Source organism: Schistosoma mansoni, chromosome 6 (assembly GCF_000237925.1).
Source record: "Schistosoma mansoni strain Puerto Rico chromosome 6, complete genome".
Lineage (NCBI taxonomy): Eukaryota > Metazoa > Platyhelminthes > Trematoda > Strigeidida > Schistosomatidae > Schistosoma > Schistosoma mansoni.
The window spans coordinates 8,520,287-8,538,822 of NC_031500.1; the positions used below are offsets into that span (position 1 = coordinate 8,520,287).

Sequence of the window (18,536 nt, forward strand, 5' to 3'; positions counted from 1 at the left end):
GGTGGTCTAGCTTCAATTGACTCATGATCTCAACTCTATAAATTACTAAAATCCCCACAAAACCCCTTCTGGTAATGATCTGATATTATGGTTTAGCTGGATATATTTCTGTCCTCTTGTTCATTTATCTTCTCTCGACTTAGACTTTAAGCTGTATTTCACTAATGATTTAACGTGGCTGCTCAAATCTGATGAATTGGGTGAGCTACATACTTTCAATACTCAATGACTGCAATTCGAACACTTTTAGCCTTTAGATTATAGTTTTTATTGTTATTAAAAATCTCATGGTTGTTTCAGGTTAAAGTGTCAACCGCTTTTCAAAAATCGGTTAGTTGTTCTTGACAGACTTCATTCCGAACAGTATCACTCACAAATATTGTTAAAGAACAGTGAAAAAGGATTGCCGCCATATTAATAAACCAAAATGCCAAAATACGCTCATAAATGAATATATTAAGCTGATCGTTAAAACAGTCGTATCATTTGACACAGCATGTTGTTCGTAAAAACGACTTACTGCAACCCAAACTACTTATAATTGGTAAGTAGTACGATTAACATGAAACAAATACAAGTGTGAAGGAAATAAAGTTTAGATCATAACATAAACAGGTTTAAAAACAGTGTTTACGCCATTTAGTGTATGTGTCTTTCATTGTATTATTCGATGAAAATGCAAATAATAACATAATTTTTTATTATTACTTGCATTTTAAAATATAAAGCCTGCTAAAAGAGCGAAATTTAGCAAAGTACATGCATCAACAACATCTGGTTATTCATCAAATTCTATTGGTACTGATGCCAATTCATTAATCACATTGAAACATTTCTTTGAACCTTCAATGAATCTTGTTTATAAAAAATTACACGAAATAACAAAAGAAGCACAAAATAAATATCGACAAAGTAATGATGATATGTTAGCATGGAAATTTTCACCAGAAAGGTAAATATTAATTCATACCATTATTTTTAACAATACTACTCTTATTACTACTGCTGCTTCCTCTACTACTAATAATAACAACAATAATTCAAATTAGGTTCAAATTAGATCCTAGTGCCAACTAAAGTTTATTACTTATGCCTTTTTTTCTTAAATATTTAAATCACTGAATGAATTGTATCGATATGCTTCTGATTATTGACCATATTGAAGGTAAAATTACATTCATCAGTTAATGAAGTCCAGGACTATAAACAGTTTATATTATCTGTAAAAAAATATTCTAAGGTGTACAACGATTTACTCACTACATGGACATTTTCATTTTATGAACCAACTACTTTAAATCCAATTTGAAGTGTTTAGATTATGAATAATTACATTCTTATTTTTAGTTATCTGAGACAGGCGAAATGAACTTTTCATATCACATAAGCTTTACTTAGATGCCTAGATTTATGTTGGACTTTTTGCTGAATGCTTCCTGACCTTTGTTTTTGAAGTATGGTCTTTTCTGACTGTAACGGTCGAATATTTGGAAATTGCAGAATATGATTCTTTAAATTGATCTAAAAAGTTAATTATGTAAATAATTTTACTACGTTGTATGTATGGGAATGAAGTACAAAAAAACTATGTCATCAAAGATGTCACAATTCAAGCTATAGACACCGAGCATCGATTGGGAGTCGTAAGTCCAATTACACTTGATTTCAAGATACCAGTCCGTTGTCACGCGTTGAGCTGAGGTGTTTTTCACTCACTAAAGATTTAAAAAATGATAAGCCAATAGATTAGAATGAGCTGTATGGAAGTTGTAAGAGATTTCTTGGTCTCACAATTTACAGGTGATTGATAAATTCCTTTTAAGTCAGATTATGAAATTTAGATAATGCAACGAAAAGGCTGAATGTGTACCAAAGTGGCTGCAAAGACAAATTAAGTCGAATGGCCCAATAAGGCCAGGTGATAAATACCTATCTTCTGTTGTCAAATAAACCTTTGAAATAGGTTATAAGTCTGATCTTACTTTAACCTTTGTGGTTTTGTATACAAGCTGTCTAGAGCCATTACTTAGGCTTGATGAAGCCTTATCCATATGAAGATTCAAATCCGTTTTATGTTCGAAAATAATTTGTACTTACACTGCACTTACCCTGGTGATATCGATTGATTATCCATATTATTTCTGCTTTTTTTGCTTATCTTTCAATTTGTCTAATTGTCCTTTAGTTTTCATGTACAAAGGCCTTAACAGGTACATGAGTGATCAGATTGTTCGAAATACGTACATAGTTCTGATAAATTCAGTCGTCTGATTGCATTTTCTAGATTTATCAAATGAGTTAACTATTTCAAACGTTTTGAGTTAATAAGTATTTTGTTCAAGTGTATCTAAAATGGTAGGATGTTTTCTGGCAGGCATCATTTTTTTTTTATAGTTCCGATATTTTAACCTGTTTGTATCGGTTTATATAACTAAGACATACTTTTAAATTGTATCATTTATATATTTTCATAAGTCATTGTTACTTTTTCTAATATCATTGTGTTTGTAATGCATACTTTATGAATAATTGGGTTGGAGAGACACTTTCTCCAGTTCATGCACCAAATATACTAGTTCTTAAAATCTTTATTTACTGTTTTATGTTTCCAAAACAATAATGTCAACATAGAATAGATAGAATGTGGCTAGGAGTATTATCCAGGACGCTCATTTTGTTTTATTCGTTATTCGTCAGCTGGATATACCCTCATCCAAGAGTTGATGTCCACTCTGGAACTCTAACCCAGTGTTGTTTGCTTCGAACATTATCGCGTTATCCACTTAGCTATTGAGTTCGGATAGATACTCATTTGTTGCACGGTTATGAGATTTAATTTCCTAAAATGTGGAATTACAAAGGATGTATGTTAGTTAAAATAACAGCTTATCGTCATGCATCCTGTTATTATAGTAGACGTAAATCAGCGTTTAATATATGTATTGTATGTGTGATTTCTAACCTTCATTTTTGCTCGTTAGTTATCTTAATTTCCTAGCATAGTCAACCTATAACTTTGCTGAGAATTCAATACGAAGTTGATTCAGCGTTTTATTTACTTCATAAAATTTTATCATATATCCAAATATTCTGTAGTCGTATATAATTTGTGAATTCCGCTAAACATAGTTCGCATATTTTATTATTTTCGTTCAGAAAACACATGTGGTGAACTACTGCTTAATAGTTACTGAATCAATCTTTCAAATATTAGGATAGGTTCAGTAATTCTCCATTTATATATCAGTATGATTTAACTAATTAAATTATATGGAATTTAACTCTCATACAATAATTGTCCCTCATAACTTATCGAATGCATAGTTCTGCTTATTGTAGGGTCATTGAAATAACACTGAATCTCAACCAATTTGTTTGTCAAGCTAAACGTGTTCCTAGCTTAGAAGATTGGTCAATGGATGTTTAAAGCTGAATCAATTTTATTTATATATTTATTTATTTGAACACATAAATATTGGTACAAAAGGGCGCCGAATACATATGCACCGCACAATTCTTATCTGATTTGTGTGAGGGCTATGATACTGCCCAGGTGCCCAAACCGAAGCAGGTGGTTTTCTTAGGGGGCCACACCCGGAGCTTTCGACCTAAAGGTCTAACCCACAAGGCAGTGGAGCATCGTGAGGAAATGCAGTCCCATGATAGTCGGTGACCAACGATTGACTCATACGCCATTTGTTCCCTCAGGATACTGGAGCCAGCCCATGTGCACCATTGGTTTGGAATCAGGGTTTCCCAACTCCTCTAGGTGGACTTTCCGTGTCCACCAACCCAGTTAAAGCGCTGGACATTCGCTTTCCGTCCTCTCAATTTCGTAAACAACAGTAATGCCACGAGAAGGCAGTGAGTAGGACTTCCCTGACAGTGGCTATGTGAGAGCATTTGGAGAGGGAGAGCGGACTCTCCCCACTCCCGGTCGTACCAGGGCATTTGGGGGTCAATACATGTTCCTATACCCTAGCAAATGAGTTACATAAGGACTAGTCAAAGTGAATGAAAACGAACGTGGATTAATGAAGTGATACAGCAGAGTCACGGCTTGTAACACTGTAGTTTCATCCTATTTGGTATCATTTAACTCTCTTTTCAATTAATCACTTATTCATAACTCTACTCCTTTTCTCCTTTCTACACACAAGTCCCCTCCCCTGTATTTCATACATTTAATTTGTTGAGTTTAAGTATCTGAAATGTCATACAATTTTTCGAATTTATAAATTTAACTAAACAAGTACAATTAATGTAGCAGAATCACACAAATTGATAATATTTCGCCGTTTCTCATCATGGGGTTAGTTTAAAAAATATTGAATTGCTATGCCTGTCAAAAGAGGATTGAGAAGATTAAACTGAAGAGAACCAAAATGGTAACAGAAAGGAATTGGAAGAATCATGAAAGATGTAATGGACAACCGATGAAAGATGTGTAAATGAAGTATTTAATGTATGGTTTTTATAATTTACCAAGACATTCTGTAATTGTGCACTAAACAATCAATTAGTCTTCTCCACCTGAGTCCTCGTTCACCACCTATATGCTGTATGTACTTATTCGTTTTTTTTGTAGTTCAATAGGAAAATCATTAATGTCACGTATTAGACAATTGTTAAGCGCTAATGAAGAACTAGGTCGAGTCAATCAAACTGATCGTGTAGCTAGACTAGAATCAGAAGCTGAATTACAAACAACATGTATGAAAGAATTTATCAAAACCAATGAAGGTATTACACTTTTATATAAAGTTACTATTTTTTTTAAACGAAGAAAAATTATTAAGAAAATTCCACTTCAATAATTGATTGTTTTGAATTCATAATAAACAAACTAAATTGTAAATTGTTTTTTACTATGAAATAACATAATTTGAGCGACTACTACAGGACCCCTCAGCAGTGCACATTCACGACCTCGTCTCGCGAGATTCGAACCCAGGACCTACTAGTCTTGCGTCCAGTGCTTCCAGGTTTTCCTTGGTGGTCTAGCTTCAATTGACTCACGCTTTCAACTATGAAAATACTAAATCTCCACAAAGCCCCTTCTGATTACTACAGGACCGATTAAAATACCTTGAACATCTGTAAAAAATGCGTTTCTATGAAAGTTATTAAAATGAGTTAAAACAATTAACCAATAGAACAAACTTTCACGGTATTTTACTCTACTTAATTTCTTCTAGTTTGTTGACTATATTTTTTTTAAATTTCAAACATTTGGTTACTACGTTCTGATTGACCGTTGTTTATGTTCCCCCAGTCAACATTTCAAACCGTTTATGTCCAAATTAATGTCACAATGACGCAAAACGTCTAGATTAGCATAAATTGCTATAACACTCGGCATATATAGATTTATCCCGTCTCTGTTACTTCTATCAAACTATTTGTCATGACCGGCCACCAAAAGTGAGTCCAGACAAGGTATAAAAGTACTTTTTAATTCTCTAGTGCCACTTTTCTACTTAAACGTCGATAATAGGCTTCTCCCTCAACATTACAATTCCTCTCCATTTGATATGTACATAATTATTTATGATAATATTCACCGTCGTACTTATTAACTGTGATAAGATTTATACTTATCAAAGATAAACATTCTACCGAATAACCCAAGTACCTGGATATGAAGCAACGTTTATTAGTCCATAATGGAGTTGTTCCTGTTTTAGGAAGTCGCTCTATTCTGCGATCTTGTGTATTTTAGAAATAGGTTAATAAGGCCTAAAGTTATTGAATGTGATTATATCTCGAAAATGGATTAGAATAATTTCCAAAAATATCCACAAATAGCAGTTTTATTCAACTTTAAAATGCTTTGTTAAAAAAAAATTGGCGACTGGTAACACAGTTCAAACTAGAAGTTCAAATTACTATTCGTCGGGTTAACAAAAAAATACCATTCAGTGTGAGTAGTTGCATAATCCTTACCAAAATAATCTTCGGTTCTCGCCGTCGTGATTTTCAGTGAAGACTGTATCACAATCGTATATTGCAAATTTTTTTTATCATGTCAATTAAAATGTTTTTTTCGAAACTTCTACGTATTCTACTAGATATCGAAGGTGTACTAGAAGAAGCCTATACGGATTTAGAAGGTCTTCAAAGTAGTTTGGTAATCTTGCAACAACAAATAAATCAAACTGAATCAGTTGTTGAAACTTTACAGGTAAGTAGTATGTTGAATAGCGGTTTGTAAAAAATTGTAATGATCGATTTCTCCGAATCAAAAATATATTTTTGAGAAAGAATTTTTCTCCAAGTTTATTTTACTTCTGTTCTATTTACTGTTAAGATAGTTCCTCTGAAATGATCTAAATGTTAAGTTCATACAGTTAATTATGCCCATCCTTACTTACTATATATATAATACATTAACAACTCATATTTCGTTCAGTGGTCAATAAACTGTGAAGTAGGTTGATGAAAAGGCTAGGGCTATACAGCCAAAAAAGGCATCGATCCATGAAGATCTTATTTGTATGTATGGACTCCTCTTTTGCATCTCACAAGATAATTAAAATCGACAGTTGGTCACACCTGTCATCCTTTTTATTCTATAATTCTTATTTGTTCCTTGTAAACTAAGCATTCTAACTGGTCATTGAGTAGTGGCGAATGTCATGCTTGTCTAGTTATTTTAGTGCCGACTAAACTGTATCGGCCAAGCTACAGTGTGATCAATAGTCTGAGTGGCTCGATATTGCATGTATTATATTTTGATGTTAGGTGGTTGGAGATAGTCATCAGGAAACTCTGAAATTGTTTCGTGCTTATTGGCACTCGTTACCAAAGCGTACTTGCAATCTAAAAGGAACGGATGCTCCCTGGTACATTCGAATACGGACCGTTCAGTTTCACAGCTTGATCGATTCGGTCAGCAATAATGACTAGAAAAATACTACTAATCTGTGCATCTCAATCCTGCAGGTTAGTTGCGGCCCGATTAGCTCACTGATCGGAAACTGTATGATCCGAGTTCCAACCCACTGGAGAGCATCGCCTCCCTCAAGATAGCAGCCACACCTTATTCATGAGGGTTACCTAGTACGGAACCTAAGTTCAGAACTTTTTGCCGACTACATCCAAATACACAACATCAGACTCTTTTTTGTATGTTTAGTTTTACACTGCAAACAATATTATTATTTCACCTCCTTTGTTTCTAATCTAAGCTTCCCCTTACACTGTGAAGTTGCAAATTAATATGCATTCGTGCTACGAGTTATAATAACCAACTGAATAGCATTTATCATTATTTATGGTCTCATAAATGATTGGTTAAAATATTTATGTATATATTTCTCTTAATACACAGAATGAACTAGAATCGCGTCAACCTGGTATAGTCGCTGAGCTGATGACTGCAATGCTGTCAAAGTTAGGTAGCGAAACAGAAACCGAAGCTGGTAATGATGATGTTGATAATGACAATTGTAAATCAACACCCGATATACATAATGATCAATCTGAACAGGATGATGTGCAAAATAACACTGATAATGTCAAACTAAATGAAACGTGTACAGAGGAAAAGTAAACTATGAACTTCATTTTGTATGTAAATACGTATGATGACTACTGTTTTCTGTACAGACATATTTTTCATGTGTTTCATCATCCTTCATATTACACATAATTCATTAGAAGTTTTTTTAATACTTACTTATCTATAGAGTTTCTGTTACGTAGTGTAATTGTATATGAGTGTTGTTTGTCTGAATCTCTACTATTATATTATTAAATGAAAGTTTTGTATTAGACAATTATCTTGTATAAAACGTATGTAAGAATAAGATAATCGTGAAACTGTTTATTTTGTTTTAATTTATATAAGAATTAAATAGTGAAAAGTTTAAATGAAAGTTTTAGAATATAATATTTATTGATATCATAGATAAGACGAAATCTCAGCACGGATACAGAAGGCTCGTCTAGCTTTCGCCAACTTGCGTCCTTTATGGCGTAGGCGAGATATCCGTCTAGCAACCAAAGGACGGGTTTACTGTGCAGCAGTTCGTTCCGTCTTACTTTATGGCAGTGAAACATGGCCGATAAGAATAGAGGATATTCGTAGGTTACTAGTATTCGATCATAGGTGTCTTCAAAGCATTGCTCGTATATCCTGGGACCACCGCGTAAGTAATGTAGTTGTTAGGAAACGGGTACTAGGTAATGATTGCAAATCAATTAGTGAAGTAGTGAAACTTCATCAGTTGAGATGTCTGGGACACGTGTTACGTATGCCCAACCCCGACTGCTCCGACGTGCAATGTTTTATGGTGTAGGAGTAGGTTGGAATAAAGCTAGGGGCGGCCAGACCAAAATGTGGCACAAATCCATGAAGTCACTGACAAGTGGACTGAGCCATGTTGGTAGGTGTAGACTACCTGGTTGGGATTCGTGAGATGATAGCAATCGATGGTTAGAGACCTTAAATGACATGGCTCAAAATCGTTTGCAATGGCGAAGGTGCATCCACTCTTTGTGTTCTGCCAAATTCTAGTCTTCTGAATTCTTCATGTCTCTATCTTTTTTCTCTTTTCAAATTTGTTTCACTGTATTATACTCCTTCAATAACATTTTCAAACCCTAGTCTTTCGGATTACTGTTTATACTCTTACTACATCTACCACTATGGAATATGAATCGACAATTGCATCTCTGTGTTAATGTGGTATGGCAACTCGAACTGATGTACGTACGTACGAATTTCTACGTTGTGACTGACTGAGATAAGAGGTAATCACTAAAGATGTAAATATAGGAAATAATATAGACCTCTTTTTAAAAAAAGAACAATTTTTTGCCAAAGTGACACCTAACGGTTAAGAATCAAACTCAATAATTATGTCTTTTCGTAAAATATGTAGTACAAATTCTATCGAGTTCATATTGAGGTGCAATGCAAAAGAAGCGATGATCACATTGATTTTACCCGTTATTCTCACTCCTTTAAGGATGTACATTCACAAATATTTTGTACTAATTTCATCTGCTTGTGAAATAACCACAATCCTTACGATATAATTTGAAAATTTACTAACACAATAATATTTTCACTAAATATCCTATTAAAAAAACAAATTGAGTGAAGAAATCTTTCTTTACAATTAATTCTTCATCAGGGCTCTCGTCTGACGACGGGTCAATAAGAAATGCTTATTTTAAACTGACCACAAAAATCTAATATAAGCACTTTACAAACTTTATTCCATTACAGAATAAAAAGAACTTAGTCAAATGTTTGGCATAGAGCCAAAATTGTTTGCTTTGATCATAGTCTTTAAAAAAGACTAAAGCTTATTTATGATTGATTACTTAAGCACGGACATCCATCGAAGTTCTTAACAAAAGATATATGTATGGAACTAGACGATACCAAGAAAGTCTATATTCCTGAAATCATAGTCCAAAGGTGATATAGCAAGAGAAATAGTAACTCGACGTATATAAAGAACCTTAGGACGTACACTCAATGAAACAATATAATGTCCTACTTTCTTCAACCAGCCGACATTTCACGAAATAAGAATAAATTGTCTGGTTCCTCTGCCTAGTTTAACTGCTTTTATGGAGCTAATTATATTGGGTGCACAACTAGAACAATGCATCATCGTATTCCTGAACGTCACCACTCTTGGTTGACTAGAGGATAAAAGAAAGTAATAAGTTTTATCTTGGCACATTGAGTTGATACTGGTCATCACATAGCCGAACCTTCAACGTTTAAAGTTATTTATAAAGTCCCATTGAATTTACTCTATCGTTCCAAAATCCGACTCTTACGTACATCAAAAGCTATAGGATTACATATCGAAAACCTTATCTCTAACAGAAAGTGTGTATAGTCTCTGAATTTACTTTGGCTTTCTACTTAGATACCATTATATATCTCGAAACATCTCTTCTAATTTTACTCTTACGAAAGCTCTTTAACAATCTTATTATTCATTTACACCTGTCCTACTAATTACTTATTATTAGTTTCCGAGGTAACAAAAGGTCATTTATATCTACAACCAATCTCAATTCCTACTCTTATATAATCATTTGTGATAATAAACTGATTATGAAAATTCACCAAACATTGTTACTAACTGTTTATTAGTTTGTTAGATTGGCTCACCACTGTCTAATCGGTATCCATTTTCTATTCAGTTGTAAAATATGTATATTAGTGTAGAGCCCCTGATAAGGAACTAGTTGAGAAGAAATGTCTCTTCGTTCAACTTGTCATTTTGTAATAATATTTGTCATCATGTTCAACTACCCTTTGCCACTAAATATCTCATCTAAAGGAGTGTAATTTATAGTTAATTATCCTTATTTTACGCTCCCAATTGTTCGAAGCTTAAGTTTTTTGATGGGAAAAATAGTAAAGGAATGTATTCTCTATACAAATGTTCGATAATATGATCAGGACACTACTACATCAATGCATTAAATATAAGATTACTAGAAAATTATACTAAATCATGTGTAAAACACTGATACACAGTTCACGACCAACAACTGAGAACCAGATTATAAAGGTTTACTCACACCACACAAAGTGAAACCCAAAACATAAATCATTGAAAGAATTCATAATATTAAATAATAGTATCTCAATATAAAAAAATTGAGTGTCTATCTGTCTTCACTCATTGGCCACGCGCTAAAAAGAGAATCTCTTTACAATATTAAGTGGAAACACTTTTCTCAGTTTAGTCAGCTTGTATAGAATTATTAGCATAATGAACAACCTAACGGAAACCCAGTATGATAATAACTGATGAATAGGTCATGTATTACGTATCTATTTATTCATTGCATCATCTTAGACATTTGAAATGCACAAAGGAATGATTAAATTCATCAATATATGCGCACAAAAAATAGAAGGAAAGTATATAAAATACAAAAAAACAGTGTATAATATAAGTAATTGAAGGAAGTCCTGTAATTACGAGTAAATTAGGTACTAAAATATAGGAATGTATATAATAAAGCTAATAAATAATTAGCATTCATACTAGAATATTAGTAATATATATATATATGTATATCCCTTGTAATGTCATGATTTCAGTGAAAAGGAAATTGTTTTTTTAAAATAATAATGAAATCAAATAAGTGATTCAATAATAAATCAGAAAATTAATTAACAAATATCTTCCTCTTCTTCTTCCTCCTCCTTTCCTTCTTCATGTTGTTGGTCACCTATTTCATTACTTGATTTATTCGATACGATATTCTTTTCATTTTGATTATTCATATCGTAATTCCCTGAATTTGTTGAGGTTGAAATGAAATTGTCATTTGGTTTTTGTATTTGTTCAGAAGAATGATCACCACAAGGGAATTTAATTTCTTTTGCTAGACGAGCATACTAAATGCAATATTTTTCAAAGAAATAAAACAAAGCATAAATAATACTGAGATGAAATGTTTTTAAGTAGAAATTTGCTGAAATTCAATGGTTATGAATTTGTTCAAAATCATGGTTATGAATCTGTTGCCCACAAATGCCCTGGTACGACCGAGAGTGGGGAGAGTCCGCTCTCCCTCTCCAAATGCTCTCATATGGCCACGCGTACATAGTCTCTGCCAGGGAAGTCCTACTAATTGCCTTCTCGTGGCGGGGGTGTTGCTTACGAAATTGAGAAGACGAAAAGCGAATGTCTGGCGCCTTAACCGAGTTGGTGGACACGAAAAGTCCACCTAGGGGAGTTGGAAAACCCTGATTCCAAACCAATGGTGCACATGGGCTGGCTCCAGTATCCTGAGGGAACAAATGGCGTATGAGTCAATCGTTGGTCACCGACTATCATGGGACTGCATTTCCTCACGATGCTCCACTGCCTTGTGGGTTAGACCTTTAGGTCGAAAGCTCCGGGTGTGGCCCCCTAAGAAAACCACCTGCTTCGGTTTGGGCACCTGGGCAGTATCATAGCCCTCACACAAATCAGATAAGAATTGTGCGGCGCATATGTATCTGGTGCTTCTTTGTACCAATATTTATGTGTTTAAATAAATAATGAATCTGTTAGGAAATGCTAAGCACTGCATTTTAACAAGGTAAATGGATGCTACAAAAAGCGTGCAGCTTAGATTCGTATCTAGAAGAAGTAAACATTGATGGTTAGTTTTGAAATACAGTATCCTAGGATTCCTCAGGTAATGTTATTCCTTGATAAAGGTTAACTTTAAATTGATACCCCCTCATATCGACTTATTCACCTGAATCCCATAAGGAAGACGTACTTATCACAAGAGGGAAGATGGAAGACTTCAAACGGTAGGCGACAAATTAGGGATGACGCATAATATTTAAGTCATTTATGCACCTTCTGAAAAATCGCAGCCTGTGTGCCCTTATATGGGCCGGAAGGACAAACGTCTATATACCTATGAATTGTATACATTATAGTTCACACTTATTTTGGTATGCTGTAAATAGTGTGTATCGTAACCGATTTGAATCATGAAACAGAACAAAAATAACACACAGTGATGTTTGGTAGATTCTATAAAACGACCACATCTCAAACTAATTATCGCTAAGTTATTAGCTTGAAAAGACTATATTATGATAGACATTTTACCACATAGTATGAAATTCATCTCAATAAGTTGTCAATCAAAAAGTATCCAGTTGTACTTTATTGGTAGACGTTCCAGAAAGGTCCTTGAAAATCATTTCTGACCTCATGAAGTCAGTGAGATTTGCTGAAAACTTTAAATAAGTACTTTATACCCTTGATCACATTCAATAACTTTCAACAATTTGATACTACTTATGATATTTTTAAGGGATGAATCAAATAACCAAAGTACTCGGGACAACGTTAGCCGATAAAAATATGTAGTTCAAATGAATTTGTAAAAATGTAAGACTGAATTTTTTTTATGGTGGAGACCATTGTTGAATTGAATAAAAAACTTTTTTGTTCTATTATCTAACTGTGACAATTCAGTGTCAATAATTGATTAGATTGAAAATAACAGTCTCATACTTTTATCAGTCCAAATAAAAGTTTCCTGCTAGAATTAATCTGCACCGCGAATCAGTTCAGGTCGAAAAAAAAATCAAAATTATGAAAGACCAATCTAATGCTTTTGGAAACTAAAATGTTGACCATGAATCCTAGGTTTGATGCCTAAAGATGCTGAAAAACCTATTTACTGATAAGTTCTGAAATAGAAATACACATTTAGTTTCTAGTCGGCTTCCCGTATATAATCAAGTGTTGTAAACATAATACTGAACTGATGATGGAAAGCACTACTCATCTAGGTCTGCTTGTTTCCTTTTATTTACTTCATTACCGGGTACAGTCTTCGTGTAACAGGCTTTGAACCACACTTTCAGTGTAATGAAGCTAAGTAAGACTACTTGTTTGGTCAAAACAAAGTAGGTAAAATATGGTTTGACTAAGCAACTTAGAAGTTGAAAGTTGAACACCTTAATAACTACTGAGCTACCTCATTAAAATCGGGGTTTACTACGACAAACACATTCAAATAAAGTAGAACTGGTGAATCAGCATTTATTATTTTTAGGCTATAACTATTTTAGTCAGAATGTAAAAAGAAAATATGGTGATGGGGGATTAACTCCATTTTTCTTACAAAAACCACTCAGTTATTACAATGAAAATTAAGTCACTGTCTTGTACTAGGAGAAACAATTGGATAAACATACAAAACTTACATCTAGGTCAAGCATTCTGAAGCACTGCTCTTTTATTGCTATTTCACAAGCTTTTTTATCCATATCATCGACGGCAGCTAGTAGTCGCCTCACTGCAGAAAATTCTTCAGCTTCTGGAAATCTCCATCGCCTTAAGATGACAAATAAGAACAGTATGGATGATACTATTGACCACTTCCTTTCAATAGAAACATGCACAAATGATGAACAGATTTTTTTGTTCATCAGTGTTTTATTTTTTAATCCAAAACACAATTATATGAAGAAAGACTATTTTTTTAATAAATTCTTATCAGATTCTACAATTATATATCCAAAGCAATAATCCATGAAATTGGCCAGGTTTAAGGCAGAGTACATCATTTAAAATTATAACATGTGAATTAAGGATTATTTGTCAAACCAAATCAAATCGCTGATTTTGGGATGACTAATATGAAGGGTTAACTTGAATCAGTTCGTAAGTGAAATGAAATTGTGAGATAAATGATCAGAATAAATATGGTCATCTACTATGCCTAGGCAGTGTGTTTACTTCTCATGACTTAAACGAGGCTGATAACCTAATAAACACAAAATTTACACGATTGTTAAGTGGTAAACGTACTTAAATTTGTGATATAAATGCTAACATGATTGAAAGTAAACGAAGAAAAGGCGATGGTAAAACCTTATGTCTTCTAAGTTAAAATAGAATTATACGTACTCAACTATTAAAATGTATTTGAGATTTTATTCAGTGATATTTCGTTCAGATATTTATAACGTGGAATATTACATAACCGAATAATTATAGTTCTTCAACCCCACGAAAGTGTATCAATTTAGGAAGCTTTGGAATATTCCCGACCACAAATATACTTGTAGACTAATAAGCTAGAACAGTTACAAGTTTCCTTTTAAACCTTGCAAAAACCTATACTGAAAAAGAATCTATCGGTAAAAGGTCAAGTATGCTTACTCAATAGCTTCATTGAAGATCTTTTTGGCTGCTACTTCATCCTCCATATACAATTTGATCAATATTAGAACTGTTACAGCACGACCACACAGCTTTGGTGAGGCACTGGGATCAGCAAATCCACCTGCCGTAGCTCCAACACTATCTCTGTGACCTCTTGTTGTGTAATCAATAAATAATCGAAGTAGACGTTCTGCCTCATTAAAACGCTTTAAACGAACCCATATATGAGCAGCATTGTTAGCCTGTGTTGCAGCTTCATGAAATTTTTCTTCTATCTGATGACCATAACAAATAGTGTTTAAAAAGAAACAAGTAAATGAGAGTAAGAGATTTATTAGCTAGAAAACAATCTATGGCTTTTTTTTACTGCACTAAAAAATATATGTGACAGAGTTCTTGTGTATTATTTAATATAAGTGCTACGATATATAGAAACTAACCTCACAAGCATCTGCAGATCTTTCATAAAATTCAGCAGCACGTTCGGGTAATGGCTCTTCGAGACTTCTATGACATTGTATTAAGGAGAAATAATGATGTACTTGGCAGCTCGTTCATAAACATATGATGCTGAGTCAGGAGTGCCATTTTGTCGTAGCATTAGTCCAGCCTCAGCAATCAACGAAGCCATTTGTGGAAAATCTTTCAAATCACGGTACATTTGTGCAGCAATTTCATATTGTTTGGCACAATGGAAATAAGATCCATTTTTAAAATGTAATTCAGCAACCTAAGGACTAGCGATCTCTAAGATACGAGATTACCTTTTTATACGTCTCAGCAGCTTCTTTTAACTGTTTTCGATTTCTATGAAGTAATGCAGCCTTTCCATAGTATTCGATTGCACCATCATAATCAGGTCTCCTCTTTAGTAAGGATATTTTTAAGCTGAGTTGAATTATTAAGAGACAAAGTGTATATACCATTTTTCAGCTTTTGCTATAAGATCTGTCACGTCGTTTGGATTTGAAGACATTGTTGCAAAAAGGCCTAAAAACAAGAAACTGACATTAAGTATAAAAGATATAATTGTATAGCTAGTATAACCCCGTAACAACCAAAAAATTATTTTTAAAACGATCTCATCAGTTAGTCAGTCACAACGTAGAAATTCGTACGTATGTACATCAGTTCGAGTTGCCATACCACATTAGCATAGAGATGCGATTGTCGATTCATATCCCATAGTGGTAGATGTAGTAAGAGTATAAGCAGTAATCCGAAAGACTAGGGGTTGAAGATGTCATTGAAGGAGTATAATCCAGTGAAATAAATTTGGAAAGACAAAAAAGAAAGGGACATTAAGAATTCAGAAGATTAAAACTTGGTAGATCACAAAGAGTGGATGCACCTTCGCCATTGCAAACGATTTTGAGCCATGTCATTTAAGGTCTCTAACCATCGGTTGCTATCGTCGCATACTTAAATGAGATAATTACACCACTTAGCTCCTCAGTTAAATGTGATTTTAAACCAATATTTCGACACTTAAAGAACAAGGAGATCAATGAACCACAGATTTAGACAAAGAAATTAGTCTAATTACGTAGGATGCTGGAAGTTTATATTTTGGTAGGTAGTAATTGAATGTAAGGTTTTTACACATATAATTTATGTGAGCATCAAACACATCGAACAACGTAACAATAGATAAGGATCGAATAAAATAATAAGTAGCTTTAGGTAAGATTGTAGTATAGATACCTCTGTACCAATATTTATTTGTTCAGACGAATAGAAAAATATGGGGTGTTAATGATTCATGGTAGAGGGATGAAGTTGTTTGATCTGTAGCTTCTCAAAAGCGAGTGGAAATAAATGCCATAAAACGAACATAATATCTGATTAAAAGTAAGGAGTAACATATCAGAAAAAGCATATCGACTTAATCGTTGATTATGGGGAATGGCTTGGTTTAAAGTCAGCTCTTATCACGAAGTGAAATCAGTTGGAAAATCCCAGAAAACTGGGGCACACTGGGTACCCATTGAATCTCCATATGCCACTCAGCAGTTAGTGCATAAAACTTTACATGAGGTTAAACCCAACACTCCTAGGTCATGTCGCTGAAACGATGGTATTTAGTCAGATTCAAGACAAAACTGTTACCATTGTATTTTCCATAAATTTCTGAGACAGTAAGACGATTACCTAATACCCTTGATAAGTAGCCGCAACACTTTGAACTAGGTTAGGTCCCGAGACTTCACTTTATCGAGCAGCCATGCACTCCGTTTTACTTTATGGATGTGAAACATGATCAATAATAATTTAGGATATCGGTAGGTAACTAGTATTCGATCACAAGTATCTCCGAATTTCTCGTGTGATTTGGGACAAACAAGTAAGTGATGCCTCGATTAGGGATACCGTACTAGGTAAAGATGGTAAATGGATTGATGAGGTTGTAAATCTTCACTAACTGAGGTGGTTGGGAGATGTTACTTATGCTCAATCACTGCATATCTCAATAGGCTGTTTTCTGGTGTGAGCAAGTTGGAAGTTGGCGGCGGCCAAACCAAAACGTAGCGCCAGTCTATGAAATTGCTAACAGATGAAGTGTGCTATGTTAACAAGTGGACTACTTGGTTGGAGTCTGGACTATCGCAGCGAACCAGTAGAGATCTTGAATGTCGTCCCAGAATGGTTTACAGTGCTGTAGGTCAACCAAATATTTTTATTTTTATAGATATCAGATTTCCAAATTCTACTTACTACTTCTACTATTCTGGGATTTGCACTAACAATGTCATCTCTCAGTATTAATGGAGTGTAGCAACTTGAACTAACTTGCATACGCACCACGTTCTACGTTGCACCTCATAAGATGACTGACATAGACATTGAGATAATATTCAACGAATCTTTTTAACCGTCATAATTGTCGCAAACGACCTTATAAACGTCCGGATGAATCAGAAAACTCGTAATTGCAGGCAAAATTCAAAAGTTCTGGAGTTTAGGCAGTCGCAGAAACGTTGTGTATAGGTTCTAGGGAAAAATTAGTGTATCCACAACGAGATGTTCACAGTATTATGTTTACTCTATATAAAGCTTTACTAAAAGTATTTTAACCAGCATATCCTATTATATATAAATATATATATTACTAAATGTAAATTCTGGAGCATGTCAAAGAATGGATGCGAAATTGCGTACTTAAATTGGTTAATACTTTTTTGCAGAAAGTGACATCAATTGTTCAGTTATATGGAACAAGATAGTAAACTATCCTGTGACTACAAAAGCACTGTTAATAAGACTAACACAAGCCGACAAACTATTATTTAGATAAGGGGTCCAGGACATCAGCAAATCTCAAAGCTTAAGTCACAAGGCAGCACAAATGACTAGATAAACAGGTAATTTAGAGTGAAACCAGGTGAAACCTTACTTTTTCTGTAAATGAACGACGTCCCGAGTGACCTTGTCAATTGAATGTTTACTCGTGGCTGATGAGGATGAAAAGAGTGTATCTTAAGAAAAATGTACAAAACAAATAAAGTTCAAACACTTTATAACTTTTTGCGCGATAAGTGAATTTTAAAAGATAAATTGCTTCGGTCAATTTACTATGAGTGTTCACCGCAGAAAATGTCATCCCTTTTGAATTGCTGTTATATAATTATATAGACTCTCCAAAAACAAAGTTAAAGTGGTTCAAATGGTTGTGGACGGAAGGGAAGAAGCTTTCACTTAACGGGCTTCCGTGTCTAGTAGCAGTGGATCACCAATATCACCAGGCAAGAACCTAGATATATTAACGATAATAGAGGAAAAATAAATTGGTAGATCATATTAATAAGCTATCCTTAGTCCTTAAGAATAGGTCAAGATTCCTCTTAAAAGACTCCTCGG

The 18,536-nt window shown here is 34.0% G+C and overlaps 2 protein-coding genes across 2 annotated transcripts in view; one reads left to right on the top strand and one right to left on the bottom strand.

The window, feature by feature from the left end:
- Smp_052750 (hypothetical protein) overlaps window positions 1–7,585 on the top strand; it is an 8,801-nt gene extending 1,216 nt beyond the window's left edge. The window contains exons 4-7 of the mRNA XM_018798171.1: window positions 729–952; window positions 4,589–4,743; window positions 6,072–6,184; window positions 7,334–7,585. Of these exons, the coding sequence (XP_018653139.1) occupies window positions 729–952; window positions 4,589–4,743; window positions 6,072–6,184; window positions 7,334–7,555 (714 nt within the window). The 3' untranslated portion in view covers window positions 7,556–7,585. The remainder of the gene's footprint in view (window positions 1–728; window positions 953–4,588; window positions 4,744–6,071; window positions 6,185–7,333) is intronic.
- A 3,217-nt stretch (window positions 7,586–10,802) lies between these two features.
- Smp_052740 (putative gamma-soluble nsf attachment protein (snap)) lies at window positions 10,803–15,666 on the bottom strand. The gene is made up of 7 exons (XM_018798172.1): window positions 15,602–15,666; window positions 15,443–15,566; window positions 15,221–15,408; window positions 15,119–15,185; window positions 14,676–14,953; window positions 13,715–13,844; window positions 10,803–11,389 (listed from the first exon to the last, which is right to left on the bottom strand). The coding sequence occupies exons 1-7, from the start codon at window positions 15,652–15,654 to the stop codon at window positions 11,162–11,164; spliced, it is 1,068 nt and encodes a 355-aa protein (XP_018653140.1). The 5' UTR covers window positions 15,655–15,666; the 3' UTR covers window positions 10,803–11,161.
- Between the last annotated feature and the right edge of the window lie 2,870 nt (window positions 15,667–18,536).

Bases quoted from the DNA above. Each gene is read 5' to 3' on its own strand.
- Smp_052740 (XM_018798172.1), bottom strand. From the start codon at position 15,654: ATGTCTTCAAATCCAAACGACGTGACAGATCTTATAGCAAAAGCTGAA. The intron at 15,567-15,601 runs GTATATACACTT...AATTCAACTCAG, and splicing joins ATAGCAAAAGCTGAAAAATG to CTTAAAAATATCCTTACTAA. The intron at 14,954-15,118 runs GTTAGTTTCTAT...TATGGTCATCAG, and splicing joins GATCTGCAGATGCTTGTGAG to ATAGAAGAAAAATTTCATGA.